Below are 18,087 nucleotides of genomic sequence, written 5' to 3'. Positions count from 1 at the left end.
GACGGGTCGATTCCTGGTCCAGGAAGATCCCAGATGCTGTGGGGCAACCAAGCCTGAATGCCACAACTACTGACACTCATGCGCCTAAAGCCGATGCTCCACAACAAGAGACAAGAGAAGCCACAACTGTGAGAAGCTCTTGAACCACAACTAGAGAGTAGCCCCCGCTCGACACAACTAGAAAAAAGCCCACACAATGATGAAGACTCAGTGCAGTCAAAACTAAGAATAAATAAAACCCCCACAGACACGAATGCACACACTTAACACATGCTTCAATAGACTAGTGAGGAAAGCACCCTAATTCCTGGATTTGCGTCCAGTTAAGGAAACAAAGGCAACTGACACCCAGTCTCCAAAGTGCAGCGAAACCACCTCACAGGGGGCCCAGAGCACACCACTGCCTCTCTTTATCTGGTGCCCTCTGTCAAAGCCTATGGCAATCTCTTGGCACGCATCCTTCCACTTAACCTTCACAGCTGTCTCAAGCGGTAGTACTATTATTTCTTGTTGGGGGATGAGTAACCTGGGGTGTGAGGACATAAAACCCCTTGCGCACATTCACACAGATGGAAGGAGGCAGCTCTGATTTCACAGGCCACGCTGCTAACCACCATGCCACCCTGTCTTTCTAGAACATGGGCTGCCCGGGGGAGGACACAGCCTGGATTCCTCATTCCCATGGGGCCATGTCCCCTTCAGTACCTGGCTGCACTCCCTTGGGGCCATGGAGCAGGCTGTACTCTCTGCAGTCCTTGCACTCGGATAAGCAAATGTGTGCAGACCGCACACCATCACTAGCCTGATGGCAATCACTGTTGATGGGGCTTGCACCACGGCCAGGCACCCAGCGAGGAGGCGGCTGTCTCCGCCTTGAGAAGCTTTGTCTGGCTCGCTTGCCATCACCTCTTCCCACCACTGGTCTCGTTTTGGTGGAATTTGCAAGGCGAAGTCCATAGGTGCGGAGAGGCCTGGTGGGACTCCCCCTATGAGATGCTCAGCATCACCCCAACTGCAGTGGGCCTGAGGCCATGTGCCCACATCACCCCTCCTTGCCCTCCCCCTGGCCGGCAGCATGCAAAAAGTGAGACGTGGGAAAGGAGACGTCAACTGGCGATCCCCCAATTAAAGCTGCGGCTGTTTACCAGTGAGAAGAACACTGCCTGCCAACCCGCCTGCCATCCCATCTCCCTACTGCCGGCTCCCCCCAAGTGTTTATTTAAGCCAACACATTGCTCTGCTAATTGGATAACATTCCATGTGAAAATAGACCTTTTAAAACAACAGCAGCGACGGCAAATAAAAACAGCTGCAACTGCAAAAGTACAAAGGCTCGGTGGGCTCGGAGAAGGGAGAAATTAAAGGCGCATGCATGGGGAGGAAAAGAGAAAAAAAAAGAATGTTCTGGTTGCTGAGCCTCAAGTCTGTTCTTCCTCAGTGACCAACCGGTGGTGCAGGTAAAGACGGAGAAGGTGGTGGCTTCTACATGGAATCCCAATGGCTACTGGTGGCCTCTTGGCCAATGGGTGGGGACACAGCTGGTCTGGAATCCCAGGTCGCCCGTCCAGGTAGAAAGCTGCCTCCTCCAAGGCTTGGGAGGGCTGGATGGAGACTGGGGCTGTGGAGGCCACTAAAGGGATGCCTGCTACTTCTCTGGGGCCCCTGGAGGAGCTGATTCCATCCTGGGCCTGTTCCCAAGAGAAGATTTAAGGCCCAGCCTTTTGGCCTTCCTCCAAAATGTCTACTTGGTGAGTCCTTTTCTTTGGGGGTGTTGGGGCTGGTTGAGGGTGTGGGGCAGAGGGGCTGGGCACACCGTCTGGTTGCAGCCAACACTCACTGTAAGTGAATACATGAATGAAGGAAGGAAGTGCTAACACGTGGGTTTTGGAATCAGAAGGACATGTGGGGTTTCTCAGCTCTGACCAAGTGGCCCCATCCCTTCGAACCTTAGTTTTTCCATCTGTCAAGTGGCTTCCTTAAGCCTATGCGTGCAAATGTCCAGATGGGCTTTTAGAAGTGGATGTGCTTTTTAAATTGGTGCCAAGGGGCTCCCCTTCCAGAAACATCATCAGGGCCCAGAGAACCATGTGAGCCTGGGACACTACAAACACCCCTACATGTAAGGGCAGACCCAAGCCATGGGAGAAGACCACACTGAACTTGGGACTTCCCATCTGCTCTCCCCAACCTTTATCCCTGCTTCCTTCCAGCACGTGGGGGAAGGTTCTTTGAGACAGGCAGGCTCATTGCACCTGGAGGCTCAGATAATAAGCAGTCCCCAGAGGGACTGACATTTATGCCTGGGCCATCACGGGCTGGTGAAATGCCCTAGGTTTGGGAGAACCTGCCAGTTCCGGGAGCCTGTGATAGGGGCTGACGGCCAGGTCCCACCCCCAGTTTAGCATCTTAGCAAGAGCCAGGTCCCGGCTTCCCACGGCCCTCTACGCACAGAGCTTAGCCAGTGCTTGGAGAAACCGGGGAGCGAGTTAATGCAAACCCCTCCCGCATTCCGGGGTTGCCGCAGGTTGGGACGAGACAATGCGTGTGCCGAGTACGTGTCACACACAAAGCCTGCCCGGCCGTCGCTGGAGCCTCTGACTATTGTCCTCAGTTGCCTGGTTACCCTGAGCTCTCCGTGGAGCCTCATGCTAGCATTCTCTTTCCTGTTTGGGGGTGTGTGCTTGACCCTGGGAGTGGGGGGCAGATAGATGATGGAGTTCCCCAGGATATGCTGGGTTGGAACACGGGGTCATGGAGCAAGGTCAGAAGACTGAGAATCCCTGGGTGTGGGGAGGATGCAGATGGCTGGTGCTTGGGGCCCAAAGAGAGACCTGGGTGCTGGGGGCATACCTCCGGGGACTGACCGGGGAGCCTAACTCTCTCTTCTGCCAGCTGGTGAAGTGGACCACCTGGTGCCAGGGAGGAACCCTGTGCCCGGAGTCACACACTTGGGCTCACAGCCCTCATCTCCTCACTGCTCTCCAGACCCAAGGTGCTACAATCGGCCTTTACTTCCTCCCCACCTCTGCCCCTTGTAGGAGTCCCCCTCCTCCTTTTTTCCTCCTCTTTGCCTTTTTTCCTGTCTGAGGACTTCTTGGGGTCCCTGTGGGAGGCTTACATCTCCAGGTTCAGTCACTGCTGATGCCAAGACAGTGCCTGACTGCTCACCTTCACGTGGGAGAGAAAAACGGGGATGAAATGAAATCCTTGGTGAGGGAGCCGAGTGGCCAGGGGTCAGTCAAGACCTGGAAAGGGTTTCTAAAGCAAGTCTTCAAAAGGAGAACCGCTGGGGTCGGGAGGGTGCTTGCCCTGAGAAATGGGGGAGGGGGAGAAGTCCCAGGAGGCCCCTCTGCCAGCCCTGGGATTCCCATGAGTGCTGTCTTTGGAGAAGGAAAAAAAAGGGATCTCTGGGGTTTTCTAACTCAATGTCTCCTTCCAGCGTTGCTTTCCCTCTTCAAACTCACGCCCACCCTTGAGCTAACCAGGTATTTACAATATTCAGAATCCTATTCACCGACATGCAGCACGCACAGCGCTATGGGTCAGTGGAGAGCGCTAAATGTTCCACTCGGGAGACAATAAAGTTCTTCAGACAGACGGGGAGAAGGAGAGGGAGAAGGCACGGCAGCTTCTCCAGGAAGCAAAAAGAGCAAAGGGATCTTTGCAGGAGAGGCGTGCTCCTGGCGGGTTCAGACTTTACGGGAGACCAGCTTGCTCCTCGGCGGCACAAAGGGCCTGAGAGACGGGGACGTTGGGGCCGGACAGCTCAGGAGCCCGGCTGCCGCCCATGTGAGGTGAGGGGCAGTGAGAGCCAGTCCCGGAGGGGTGTGGGGTTGCGTCCTCGCTGTCCTCAGCTGCCCTTTCTCCTCCTGGAGCCCAGGATGGAAGGGAGAGAAGGGACGCGGGTGGGGGTGGGCGGGGGAGGAGGAGCCACCTCCATGAATCGGCAGAGGGCTGTGCTGGGCTTGGCAGAGAACATTTTCAGCCTGGGATCCAGTGCGGGGCGCTGGCACTGCCCTGCCCACCTGCGGACCCCCGCCTCCCTGCCCCGTTCTAATGATCCCAGGGAACAAAGCGATACTGACTGTGTCCTGGGGACGGGGGCACGTGGAATTTCAAGGCTGGGAGCTCATGTCTGGTCGCACCCTTTGGGCCCTGAGAGCCACATTAATTCTGCCATCAAGCTCTGGGGAGAGGCCTTGGCTTTCAGCTGGAGGAGTGCTGACAACTTTTCTCTTTGCTCCTTCTATGCCTTTTTCTCAAATCATCACCACCACCACCCTCACCATCCTCCTTCTCATTGCACTTAACACACAGAGCTCATGGAGGTCAAATCCCGCTCTGAGACTATCACTTCATCCAAACCTCACAACAACAGGATGAGGGAAGTCCCGTTCTTGTTTTATACGGGAGGTAACTGAGGCAGGTAGGACCCCCCCTCAAGGTCATACTGCAGTAAGTGCTAGGATCCTGGCTGTAGAGTCTGTGCCCTGACGGCCAGCCCTGGCTGTGCTGTGTCATGCTAAGTAGCTTTAGCCGTGTCCGACTCTTTGCGACCGCATGGACTGTAGCTCACCAGGATCCTCTGTCTATGGAATTCTCCAGGCAAGGCCACTGGAGTGGGTTACCATGCCCTCCTCCAGGGCATCTTCCTGAACCAGGAATTGAAACTGTATCTCTTGCATCTCCTACATTGGCAGGCAGATTCTTTACCACTGAGCAACCTGGGAAACCCAATTGTCCCTGAATAAAAGATGTGATTTAGGGACCAGCAGTGAAGCCCCTTCATTTCTCCTCCGGTCACAGTCTCCCTGACATAGAGCAGATGACGGTGGTTCTACACACACACAGAAGCTCAGGGCTCAACAGACACAGTGGAGAAGCACTACTTTGCAGGCCTCTCCTCTCCTGTCCGCGGATGGAGAGCTGGTAGCCCTGAAGGCACCTGGGCTGGCGCGAATGAGCACCGTGTGCCAGGACCCGTGTTACCACCAGCCTTCCCTCTGTGACCGTGGGACCTGTCATCGCCCCATTTTTTACAGACGAGGAGACTGAGGAACAGGGCAGAGCTGGGAAAGCAGAGCGGCCAGCCGTTAGGAGTCATGCTCTGGACTTGCTGTTCCCAGCTTCCCGCCCAGCCAGCGTGGAGGCCCCCACAGGTGCATCCCTTATGGTGAGTGTCAAGGCCGTGCGTGGGCCGGCTGCAAGCAGGGGGAGCGGTCTCTCCTGCCACGAGGACGGGAGGCAAGGGAAGGGCTGCCAGGCGAGAAGAAAGAGGAGCAGATGTCTGGACAAACATGGCCACGTGTCAACAAAGCAGGCACTTGAGTTCAAGACGCTGAGAGACAAAGGTGGCTGGCTGGCAGGCTTGCTGGGGTCCCAGGGTGCCCTCTCTGCCTTGCGTGTTTCCCAGGTCCACGAAGGCCGCAGCTGTGTCCCTGAGCTGCCACCTCCAGCTCCACCCCTGCAGCAGGCCAATGGGTGTGCTCCCAACCAACACCCTGCTTCTCCGAAGATGCCTTGTCACAGGCAGGGTGCGTGCCAACCCTCAGCGTGAGCTGCCCCCCGTTGCACTGAGCCCTCAAGGGAAGACAGGCCGGGGTTGGGGTTGGGGTTGGCGGGCTGTGGCACGGCTCACAGAGGGAGCCCACAGTGACGGCGCCCCGGCCCAGTGACCACGGACACAGCTGAATGAACCCTGGGTCGCGCAGCCTCTGCCCTCTCTGCTGCTGGGGAGAGAGGACGAGGGCTCAGGACCCCCGTGCGCCAAGCCCCAAACCCGGAGAGGCCGCCTTGCTTTAGAAAGAAAAGCTCTCTCCAAGTAGCTCTGCACCCGTGCTTACACACAGCAGCACCTGCCTGGCCTGACCTGAAACCAGCACAAAACAGAAGCCCCAGGCACCAGTGGGAAGAAGTGGGGATAGAGGTGACCCCAGGGGTTCCCACTGGGCTGTCTGGGGGCCTCCTCACTGAGCACCACCGGCTCCCCTCCACACTCTCCACACTGTCTCCCACGTTTGCCGTCTGACCTGCAGTAGCCGGGACCCTGAACTGCCCCTTCCTTCAACACAAAACCCAGGGTCTTCTCTTCCAAGGACATCATACAAATTAGTAGGGTTGCGGGGAGGAGGGGCGAGGAAACCCACATTGGCGGGGGGCGGGTAGGGGCACCCACATCTGTTAAGAGGCCTTGTTGCTTCTTTAGCAAAATGGCCCAGAAAGGAGAGGCTGGGTGGGAGGGACCCTGGTCTTACCTTCGCATCCTGCTTGGTGAGGAAGTCGACGAAGCCGAAGCCTCTGTGCGTGCCAGTACCGGTCACCTTCTTCGGCAAGCGGACGGTCTTCAGCTCCCCGAAGGTGCTGGAACAAAAACATGCGAGTTTCAGAACTGCCTGCACTGGAGCCGGGTCGGGGGCAGACATGAAGGTGGGCCAGGACCGATCCCCATTCGCTGATCCTTGCCAGCCAGGAGAGCGGGGTGCTTACAGACCACACACGTGTGCACAGACAGGTGTGCACACACTTGGGTCAGTGCTGGCTCCCCACTGGCCAGCATGTGCCCTGGCGGGGGCGCGTGGGTGGCCTCCTTCCTTCAGGCCTTGGTCATCACGCCGGCAGCAAGGGGATGACCCGGCTGATGGAGACTTTTCCCTTCCTTTCTAATGGGTGGACACACTCATCCTCCCTTTGCCCCTGGGGAGATGGAGGGCAGGGGTAAATGTTTAGCAAGTAGGGGGCAGGGATCCAGCCTCCTGGACACCTGACCAGCCAGGGCCTGCTCATGTGCACGCGCCGGGGGACCCCGGACTCGGGGTCAGCACAGTCTCCTAACCTGAACTCGGCTCCACGGCTGCACTGTGTACGCAGGATGAGTCCCTGATCCCAGACACGGGACCTGAAATGCTTCTTCAGCGCTTGGTGCTTGAATGACACACAGCCACACCCTCTGAACTCCACTTCTCCCACCCGCCTCTGGGTTTTGATATGTGCTAAGCAACGTCAGGCCAAGCACTGGAGGAGAAAATGGCTCGCCCCCCCGCCCCCTCCCAACAGGGATCAGACAGGTAAACATGGTCCCTGGCCATCCCCCCAGCCCCTCCCCTCCTTTCTACCCCCTGCCCCCAAAGGATAAACCTTTGAGAAATTCCGGGACAAAAGGATGGGGCCTCCCTTGCTTTTACCCCTTCACACTCCCCCCGCCCCCCAGGTCCTCAGGTCCGTTTATCAAACATATACAGACAAGATTGCTGCCGATAAATATTTAATGTGCACGGCATCTGAAGAGAGGTATTATTTTATTTGAAAATCTACACACACTTGCAGGTGCCAGGGCATACGCGCCTACCCACGACGGTCTAGGACGCCTCAGGGCCAGAGACCGATTGGGCGAAAAAAACACAGTAAAGACCGTAAGCTCTCGTGAAATGATCTAAGCTAAATCCGAGGAGTTAACCCGCGGCCCTGCCAGCATGACCAGGCATCGGCCAGCCCAATTTCTGGAGGCAGGATGGTGTGTAAATGCAGCATTATGAGGCCTCAAAATGAATCTGCACGTCTCCCTGGCGCGCGCCCGGCCTCTTTGCTCCCCCTCCTGGCCTCTCTCTGAGCAGGGGGTGGGGGTGTTGCTGCTGGTGAGGAGGCCGGCCTACCGGAAGGGGAGGGGTTGGGGGGGGCACCCTGTCAGTCTTCCCAACACCCCCCACCCCCAGTTGGGGCTCATGGCCGACTTGGAAGGGCCCGGAAGCTGGGCAGGTGGGAATGAGCAGGAAGGTGAGGTGGGAGAGCACCCAGCGGAGCCCAGTCTACAAACCCTGCTTTATTCTGCCACCTAAAGGCCGACGCGCCCCACGACAGACACGCTGCCTCTTTCTCCAGCAAAGCCCTAGCGCCTCCTCCAGGGCTGGCCTTGGACACGGAAGGCAGGGGATACACACACTTTCTGGTAGGCCCCTTCTGGTAAATATAAGCAGCCCTTTGGCCCCAAGTTCTTCAGAAAGCCACGGGGGCTGCAGGGGCAGGAGCACTGGATGGATCCAAACCTGGTCTGAGAAGGCTCTTGGGCGCAGGGGGACCTTGGCAAGCACCCGTATATGTCCAGGCCATGCTGGGCGTTGGACAGACACAACCTATGGGTGTGCTGGTCTCTCCGCCCAGCCCTCCACTCCTGCCCCAGCTTCCAGGCTCTTTTAGGCTTTGACTTAAGGCATCAGCCTTGGCTGATCTGCTTGGGGTTTGAGGGCCCACTGTGCTTCAGGGTGCTGCCATACGGACACCCGAGTAATTCTCTGCCTCCCTCTGAGGCTGGAACCCAGCTCTGCGAGAGCAGAAACCACATCTTTCTATCTTACTCATCACTGGATCTGTGGCAAGGCACCCCGGGCCTGGCTCAGCGTGGATGTCTGAAGGTAGTTTTGGAATGAAGAAACAGTACTCCTGGTGGAAGGGGGACACGACCACTAGGGACATCACACCCACACCTGGAGGGTGGAGGAACCAGGCCATGGGGTACACACACCAACAGCACAAACGTTCATTATCATTGGTCTCACCATGCCCATTTTACAGATGAGGAAACTGAGGTTCAGGGAGGCAAGTGCTTCTTGCGAGTAGGCAGCAGGGCTGGAGAGTGAGCCGGGGACTGTCTGACGTGAACCCAGAGCTCTCTCCACTGCCCAAGGTTTCACCTCCTTCAGTTATCTGGAGGGGACCACTTTCAGGAGCGGGGACTTTCTTTCTGTCCCCGGGGTGTGGCTCCATCTGGCATGAAGCAGGAAAGCTAAGTGTAGGGGGCGGCAAGGATTGCCCCGTGTAGGCTCTGAGGGGTCCAGTGACTTGCCTGAGATCGCAGTGAGGGTGGCTGACTGAGTTCCAGTTCCTTCTACCTCCGTACTGTGTGCAAACCCCCTGCGTCTGCCCACAGGGGCTCCAACCTCCTGTGCCTGGCTCCTTTCAGGGGAGCTCACACGTGCGCGCATGTGTGTGTGTACGTGCATGTGCATGAGAGACAGACAGAGGGAGAGACTGGTGAGGTTAATTCCTCCCTCTCCGCAGAGCACTGCAAGCTGTGGACGCCCTATGCATGGTAAGCAGCTGAGGGTCCGGAGAAAGGCGAGGAAAATAATTAAAAGGTGGAGAATAAAGCTGATGGAGAGAAGTTGAAGGAGCCATGCTCACATGGCCTGGAGAAATGGGATATGAGAGCTCGGCTGCGAAAGCCTGGATGGAAGGGCAGCCTCAATCCATAAGGGATGAGGGCAGGGACCAGGGAGTTGGGGTCCTGTCCCAGGGAGATGGTGGAATGATGGGGAGGTCACAGCCTGTCTGGGCTGTCCAGACAGACATCTGCATGGCCAAGGAAATGCTGTCCCAGGCCCCGAGGAGCTTAAAAAACAAAACCAAAACTATTCTTTGGGGGGTGGGGGCTTCCGTGGTGGTTCCGATGGTAAAGAATGTGCCTGCAATGCGGGAGACATGGGTTTGATCCCTGGGCCATCAAGATCCCCTGGAGGAGGAAATGGCCCTGCACTCCAGTATTCTTGCCCAGAGAATCCCATGGACAGAGGAGCCTGGTGGTCTACAGTCCATGGGGTCATAAAAGACTCAGACCTGACTGAGAGACTGAACCCCAGCATCTTTTGGAGGACTGTGAAGGGGCGACGGTGGGCCCGTCTGTTCCTTCCTTCTGAGAATGTGACAAGAGAGAGGGCGGGCTTCTGAAACAGCTGGAAGATTAGGCTTAGATCTTAGAACCGCTACCTGTGAAGCCCCAGAATGAATGGCTGGAGCGTCAAGACACTGTCATTGTGGCTGTCACCCCAGCAACCAACAGAGTGCCTGTGATATGCTAGGGCTTTTAAACATACCGTTTCCAGGTACAACAACTGTGGGTTAAGGGTCACTGCCTCCTGTTTTTACAGATGAGAAAACTTAAAGCGCCAAAGAGGCCAAGTGGCCCGCCTAAGCCCCACGGCCCGGGACGCAAAACCCAAGCCAGCTTTTGCTCCTGGTGGAGAAAGGATGCTGGGGACGTGGATGGCTTTGGTTGAAACTACTGTGTGGGAGAAAATAAAGCCGATACTAATGATCTCAGAGAGATATTGAAAGAGAATTAAAATAGAAAAAGAAAAAAGGTTGGTGTGGTGGGATGGGGGGTGGTGGGGGGCGGCAGAGAAAATCAATGAAGTACCTTTAGCTCCTTGGAGATAGCGATATATAAATACCAACCATTATTAAGGTTCTTATCTGACAGCAAAGCCCACGGAGCCATGTTTAAGAGCGGCCTTTGCAGGAAGTTGTGTGTGTCTCCTGGGAGCAGAGGCTTGGGTGAGGCTGGGCAGGGCCACCAGGGAACCAGAGAGGGAGAAGATGACAGGGCACCCAGGAACCCCACCCTCCCATCCGCCCCTACCCAAGCTCAGACTCTATGGCTTGGGAAGGAGACACGGATGCTCCCCACTGTGTAGATAATAGAAACCACAAAATAGCAATTACTGTATCAGAAGCTGTGAATAAAGAGGACATACCGGGCTTTTAAACATGGCCCGCCTTCCCTCCCCCACCACGCTCACACTTCAGTAACAAACTCACACCTCACTTTTCCAATTATTTCATTCACCTCTAGTTCACCCATCACTCCCCCTACGCCGCAGCCCCACCCCCGTCTCCGCCATGCCGGGGGAGCGTGTGACTGGTAGGGGATTCGTGGGCTTTCAACAACTGGAGTTTGTTGTCAGGTTTCTTTCAAGGTGCAGTGGGGGTTGGGGGAGGGGGGAGGGGAGGTGGGAGGGGGCACTGAGGTGTGGAGCGAGGCAAGCCAATTATGCCTGGGCCTCATAAACAAGTCCAGGCATGCAAATTTGTTTGCACACAAGGTCTGAATGTAGATACAACGTGTGTGTGTACGTGTGTGCTCGTGTGCATGTATGTGTGTGTGTGTGTGTGTGTGTGTGTGTGTGTGTGTGTGTGTAGGGATCCCCTCCCTTGAGGCTCTGTGACCAGGCCTGCTGCCATCCTGGATGGCAACTTTGCCCTGGGGGTGGGGAGTGGGGGGGTATTTTGGGCTCTGCTACTGAAAAGGATGAAGCAGCCTCTCTCTCCTCCACTGAAGTGATGGGATGGGTTGGGGAGGGGAAGGAAGTGATGGGGAGACAGAGAGAGAGAGAACCCTCCAGAGATGCCGAACCTGATGATTCTGTAGCTACTCTGATGCCTGGGTTTAGAGGCTTCATGCAAGGCTAATCTTCCAGCCTGCATGCTGACACCAAGTGGAGGTCAGGCACGCCCTAGGGAGCCTCAGCCCTTCTGCTCCCAGGACACAAGTCCTTACTGCTCTCCTATTTGGATCCATTGGAGGAACCAGGGTCCCAGCAGAAATGCTGAGTCACGTGGGGGAAGTCTGACATCTCTCCACCTGTGCTCAAGGCATTACTGAGTGGGCTGGGGTGGGGCAGAAATCAGCTGCCACCCAAGGGAGCCAGAATTGAACACCACTGTGGTCTGAACAAGAAAGAGATGAAGGGCTGGTTTTGTGATAAGAATAAACTGCAGGCTTCTTTCTGTTTCTTCTAGAGCCAAGAAAAAAAAGGGCTAAATCTCTTGGCATTAGAAGCCTTTCCAGTATACCACTGCCACCAGCAATTCTCTAACACATATGACATACCCATCCATTCCTACGGTCCTTCTCAGTGCCACGTGCCCTGCAGCATGTTAAACATGGGCTGCACATGATCTCACAACAGCCTCATGATCTAGGCACTGCTGTGCCCATTTTATAGATGGAAAAAACTCAAATTATGTGATTTCTCCAAGGTCACCCCTGAGTCATTACCTACAACAGGAAGTGAAGTGACCTGTTCAAGGTCCCACAGGTGGTCATGAGCCAGGCTGAACTCAAAGTGGGCAGTCTGTCCCTGAGCCTCTGCTCACTGGGTCTTGTCTATCAATAATTGGCCAAAGGGCTCTTTGTGCAAGCTGCCAGGTGAGAGGTGAGGGTGCGCCAGACATCAACTTTGTTCTTAGGGATCCTGGGCTGGCAGGGAAGAGCTACAGGCAGGTGGTGAGCTCCCCCACCGCTGCCCAAGGGTCTAAAAAGAGGACTCCGGGATCAATCCCCTTCCCATCTCAACTGCTTAGTGTCCACAGCTTGGGGCTTCTGATCTCTGCTCACCGCTCTCCCTCTGTTCCCGCATGCTGATGAAGAGTCCGTCCGTGAATTCAGGGACCCACGGAGTAGTTCCCACTAGATAAGTGAATGTGGCAGGTTGGCAGCCACATGATGCTAAGGGCCCCAGCTGAGCAGGATAGAGGGACGGATGGGCAGAATGGACACCTAAGGACAAACCCATCCCTCCATCTAGGACAGGTGGGTTTCTGCAACCAAGGGAGGCCAGGCAACACGATCCACCACCCAAACCTCCAGCTTCTGGAATGTGTACAGAGCAAAGCCTTTAGCCGAGGCTGCCTCGTCCAATCCTCTGGCCTCATAAACTGGGAAACGGAGGCTAACCTGACCACTCTGGCTCTCCTCCTGCTCCTGAAGCCACCAAGCTTGGCCTAGCCTCAGAACCTATGATCTTCCTCTTCCCATAACCCAGAACTCTCAGTGCTGAGCTGTTCCCATGATCGACCCTCTTGTCATCCAGTCTCAGCTTGAATGCCACCTTCTCAATGAGGCCTTCTGCGTTCCAGGCAGAACCCAGACTCTAACGCTGCTCCTCTGCTGCACCAGCCACTCTCTGTCGCCTGTGAGCACTGTCTGGAATGGCTTGTTTACCTGTCTTTCCCTTGCCGTTCAGAAAGAACCACAAGAGATGAAAGAACACTCTAAGACAGCAGGGTCTAGTCTCTGTTGCGTCTGCGGAACCCTGGCCTGCGCCTAGCCCACAGAAAACACCCTGTAAACATTCACAAAAACACTCACTCGACATTGACCGAGTCCCTGGTGAGCGCCAGGTCCCCCTCCTTCGCTCTGATCATCTCACACGAGGCATACGCTATTGTGACAGACACCAGTGTGTCTGGGGCCAGGCCAGGACACGCAGTCCTGTCCTCAGGACACTCTCTCATGTTCCACAACCACACGGTATCACAGGGAGTGTTTGGCCCCTGGAGGTCCACGCTCCTTCCAAAATAGCCACAGGGATTCCTTCAACTGCAGGGAGTGAGTAACAGCGGCAAAATGGGGGTGTGGGGAGGCGGGGGCAGGATTACTCACTAAGGGACCAGAGCCCAGACAATGGGGTTCAAAATTCTGCCCTGCTGGGTCGGAGAGCAACGACATCATTCCCTCCAGACAACCCTGGCCAAGCTGCAGCCAGGAGCAGGGGGTCTCAGTGCGAGGCTCCACCTGCAGTGACCGCTCCCCCAAAAGGTTATAAAGCTGTGTGTTGACCCCCAATCAGGCCTCTACTTTGTCGTGGGGGGTGGTAGTGGGGAGGGGGCAGGCAATGGGTTTGGGAGTCGGTTCGTGGCAGCATATTTAAGCTCAGAGTTGTTCCTCCTCCTTTTGTTCTCGCTCGCTTTTTAAAGAGTGCCTTTTAGAGTGAACTTTTCCAATTACTCACCACTCATCACGGTGAAAGCTGGATGTAGAAAGGTTACCTTATCACCATCGGTGCACTAGTCCTTTCATTCTTGCCTCTTGGAGGCTGAAGAATGGCCTGGTTTCCAAGAAAGGGAGAAAGGAGGTGTGGAGGATAGCGCTTAGCTTTTCTCAATAGCCTTTCACAGGGTCCTCTGCAAGCAGACATGACCCTCTCGGGGATGAGCAGTTAAATGGTATCTCTGAATCAGATTCAGGGCCTGCGTTCCAGGCAGAGCCCAGACTCTCCTGAGAGGTTCTGGTGGAGGGGCCCTGGCCTGGCTCTGCCCTCGCTGCCTGTGTGACCCTGGCTGAGTCGTTTCCAGGCTGGACTGATAATCAGGGAAGAGAGAGAGAGAAAGGGAGGGAGTATAAGAACATCTTGAGATATGCCAGGGCCAGGACAATGTAAGGGACAGAATGCTGGCCCTCAGGTAAAAAATTTCTGGGTCCAGACAGACGACAGGAGGGGGCCAAGAGCTGGGGCAAACTGGCCAAGTCCCAACTCTGGGCGATTCTTGGACCAGTAGCATCAGTGTCACCTGGGAGGCTTGTCAGAAAGCCTCAGCCCACTCCTCTCTTTCTGAAATCGGAAACTGGGGGAGATCCGGCAGTCCAGGTGGTAACAAGCCCTCCAGGTGAGGGTGTGCCTGCCCAAGTTGAGGACCACTGCTCCATCAGAGTGGGCAAGGACCCCTCAGCCCCATCCCAAACAGCCAGCTGGGAGATCTTTTTTCTAAAGAGGTCTGCAGTCCAGACTCTTTGAAGAAATAGAGTTTTCAAATACTGGTAACAAAGTCAAAACATTTTCAGTGCTGAGCTGCCAAAGATACCTGACTCCCTCCCCGTTTTTAGCATCCCCACATGTAGGTTCTATTCTGATTCGATCCTAAGTGATCAGAAGGGCTGGTCTACTTCCCAAGTGATTGAATTTCCTCCACTCTTTACTACCCCAGATTGGGCCCCTGTCCTACCCTTCCTGGCCCCCTTGGGCTCCCTGAGGACGAGAGGGTTTTCCCATTGCATTTGCCACGCAGCACCTAACCAGGCATGGACATCTTCGTGGGTGGCACACATGCAACCAATGAACTGCCCCTTACCATTCTTCAGGACGCAGCCCCAGACTGAACATTGTCTGTCAGATCCAAGTACAGGCTTCAGGCAGAAAATGCCATTAAAAAAAGACTTTTGAAAGAACAGGTAACTTTTAAAAAAACATTTTTCAAATTTGTCCTGAAAGATGTTTATAGGTATTTTGTGTAAGAAGACTTCTGAAACTAAATACATGTAGGAGAGATCTGGCTAAATAGAACTCAGCAAGCTTCTTGGCTGCAGACCTTGTCAGTGCCTTTAAAATCTCTCAAGCAGGGAGGATTTATCTAGAAGAGTGAGAGAGAAAACAGTGTTTCTCAAGCTCATCCAGCCATTGAATCTTTCCTCCCTTCCAATGAGCATCTCCCAAGACACTGGTATTCCATGGAACACAGTTGGGAAGTCCAATTTGGAAGAGAAAAAGAAGTAAGACAGTCACACACCTCCAGGTGAAAGGTCTTTGTCTTGAACACTTGGGTGAAACCTCGAATTCACCTGGGACTATGCAAAGTGGGGGAATGCTCAGAATGAGTCTAGTTTTGACCACGAAGGGCCAAGTCACAGCATTGCTGAAAGAATCTAAGTCTGGAGTCAGACGTGGTTTCAGATTCTAGCCCTGCACCTGACGTCAGCTTTCTGAGGCTCAGTTTCCTTATCTGTAAAATGGGAATAATTAGCCTGCCATACAGAGGCTGCTGACACCATGGTCCCACAAGTAAGGAAGAAAGGGAAGCTGTCTTATCAGTAACACCCCTGTCTTCACACAGATCTATACTGGGGCCAAGAGAGTGACCCTTCCCAAGCTCTTATGATGTGCCAGGTCAAGCTGAGAAGGAGTAGGCGGGGCAGGTCAGGGCCCCTCCCAAGGGGAACCCGGGTGTTTCCTGCAAGGAGAAGAGGTTAAGAGGGCCAGATGTGACTGTGTGATTCTTGGAGCCCTGAAAAAAGCAGCAGTGCTCCATATTCTCCACGTGTCCTACCAGTGTTACAAGACAATCAGAAGAACTGTCTCCAAGGAGGCATCCTTCAGCCAGACCCAGGCTCCTCCGTCTTCCTCGGGCTGAGCGAGCCCACTGGGACAGCACGTGTCCCCTCTTCCTCTTGGAAGGAGAGCTCCTAGACATGCCCGCCGGCCTGGGGCGTGCACTCTGGTGGGTTCCACACCTCTGCCGGGCTGAGCTAATGGAATACGTGGCGGATGCTCTCCCTACCACCTTTCTCCCCCTCGGGTCTTCAGCTGCCTCAAGTACAGCTAATCCCATTACAAGAAAATAAAGTGGATAATTCAGGCTAATGAAATCGTTACAAGAATGTGGGCAGCCAGAGCTGGACATTCAGAACCAATTTAACACCCTTTGGTGTTAGTCTCAGTACAGAAAATATTCAAGAGGGGGAAAAAAAATTAGAAAGAAAGAAAAAAAAACCTTCCTCTAAAACCTAGCCTCTTTCTGGTGGGCTTACATCTGATTAAAGAATTAATCTGCTGCGTATCTGACTTCCTGCAATGGTCTCTGTGGTGCCTGATATTTCCACGGTAACTGCAGAAAATAGGAAATGAGGGTGAGAGCATCCAGGAAGTCTGAAGTCGGTGTTAAACATGGGTACAACTTGACGCCTTTTGATACCTGGTGACTGCCCATCGCTGCTGCTGCTTGCTCAGAGAAGGACCACTCCCAGGCACCCCCTTCACGACCAGACTCTGAGCCTCTCATACTGGATTAGAATTGTACCCTCCTGGGGTCTCTGTGAGGCAGGAAAGGGTATGGTTCATTCCCATGCTAAACAGGGCAGGCAGCTGGATCCCCTATCCAGGATGGGCATGGTGTGCTGGGCAGATACCCCTTGCCCTTTGGCCCACAGCCCTCATGATGCCCGCTGCCAGATCACGGCCAGACCTCCTGAGCAGGCTGAATGAAGGCGGGGCCACTCCACTTCTCAGCCCCTGGCACCTCCACTCAGTGTCCGCCCCCTCCTCTGCCACATCCATACACACACAGAAGGGCCCCTTCAACGTCATTTCTTCTGGATCCATCTTAACGCTCAGAACCCTAGGGAGGACTGCATGTCATGAAGCCAGATGACCTCCGGTTGATTGCCATCAGGCCCACACCACTCTCCCAAACTAACATGGCCTGTTCTGACACCTCAAGCTAAGGGCACAGGTCTCCCAGTGATCCACAAGGTCCTAACTGGGGACCGTGGATGGTGGGTAGACGAAGACAAGGAGAATGTGCAGGAAAAAAAAAAAAAGAGAAACCAGATTTTACAAATATGGGGAGAACTTCCGCTGAGCTTGTAAGGTTTTGAAGGGATCTTAAGGGGCACAGGTGGTTAAGCAGAAAAGTTCTAGTCACTGGGGGGGGATTAGAAACTCTCCACTGATGGTCCCCCCACTGTAGTGCCAACCAGCAGCCCACAGCTGCCAACAGCATCTCCCACTTCCTGATGCATCCCGGGGAGACTGAACATGGGCCACAGAGCAACTCGGGGCTGCTGGGCGCACCAGTGAGCATGCCTGCCTCACGGCTGCAGGCCGGCCATTCTCATCTCTCTGGAGAAGCACAAGGTGGCAACTCGGCATCCAGACCAGCCTCTAGTGTCCCGACAGCAGCTCTAGGAAAAGGGGCGGGAAGGCGAGAGCATCCTGCACGGGTTCAGGAATCGGAGCTCCGACGGGATGCGAGTCAACGCCACCACTGGGGTCGAGGACAGAGGCGTGGGGAAGCAGGGGTCTCAGAGCATGGCAAGTCGCACACCACCCGCGCCACGCGTTTGTGTAGACTCCAGAAGGAAGCAGAGTCCCACGGGCAAAAGAGAATGATGCCATTAAGCCCACACACTGAGCTTCCACTGGTCACCCATGGGAGGGCCCTTGACCCTGCCCCCTCCCACTGAAAGCCTGTTTGCTTTAACTTTGCAAACTCGTTGATTTAATTTCTTGTCCCAGAGCAGCTGAGAAGGGCCAAGAGGTTAATAAAAGGCCTCAAGAAGTGAGGGCTGACCAGGGGTACACACGCTTCTTCTGCAAAGGGTCAGACAGTCTATAGTTTTGCCTTTACAACTTCTCAGCTCTGCCACTGCAGTGGGTCAACAAACAGCTATGTGCCAGTGAGACTTTATTAACAAAGCGAGGGGGCTGTGCTAAGCTGCTTCAGTGTGTCTGACTCTTTGTGACCCCATGAACTATAGCCTGCCAGGCTCCTCCATGGGATTCTCCAGGCAAGAACACTGGAAAGGGTTGCCATGCCCTCCTCCAGGGGACCTTTCTGACCCAGGGATTGAACCCGAGTGTCTTGCACTGGCAGGCAGGCTCTTTACCACTAGCCCCACCTGGGAAGCCTCAGGGGGCTGGCATGTGAGCCTTAGTTTGCTGACCCCTGTGTGAATCCAAAAAAACCCAATACATGGTCTTAAAA

At 54.9% G+C, this 18,087-nt stretch overlaps 1 protein-coding gene across 3 annotated transcripts in view; it reads right to left on the bottom strand.

Moving 5' to 3' along the window:
• Positions 1 to 18,087, bottom strand: part of RBM19 (RNA binding motif protein 19) — a 121,641-nt gene that overhangs the window by 29,299 nt on the left and 74,255 nt on the right. For all 3 annotated transcript variants that reach the window (XM_040251643.1, XM_040251645.1, XM_040251644.1), the window contains one exon: positions 6,255 to 6,360. In XM_040251643.1, coding sequence (XP_040107577.1) covers positions 6,255 to 6,360 — 106 coding nt within the window. The remainder of the gene's footprint in view (positions 1 to 6,254; positions 6,361 to 18,087) is intronic.

This window comes from Oryx dammah, unplaced genomic scaffold, assembly GCF_014754425.2.
Source record: "Oryx dammah isolate SB20612 unplaced genomic scaffold, SCBI_Odam_1.1 HiC_scaffold_12, whole genome shotgun sequence".
Taxonomy (NCBI): domain Eukaryota; kingdom Metazoa; phylum Chordata; class Mammalia; order Artiodactyla; family Bovidae; genus Oryx; species Oryx dammah.
The sequence above is the reverse complement of the archived record's forward strand: the minus strand, read 5'-3'. Positions and strand labels throughout refer to the sequence as shown.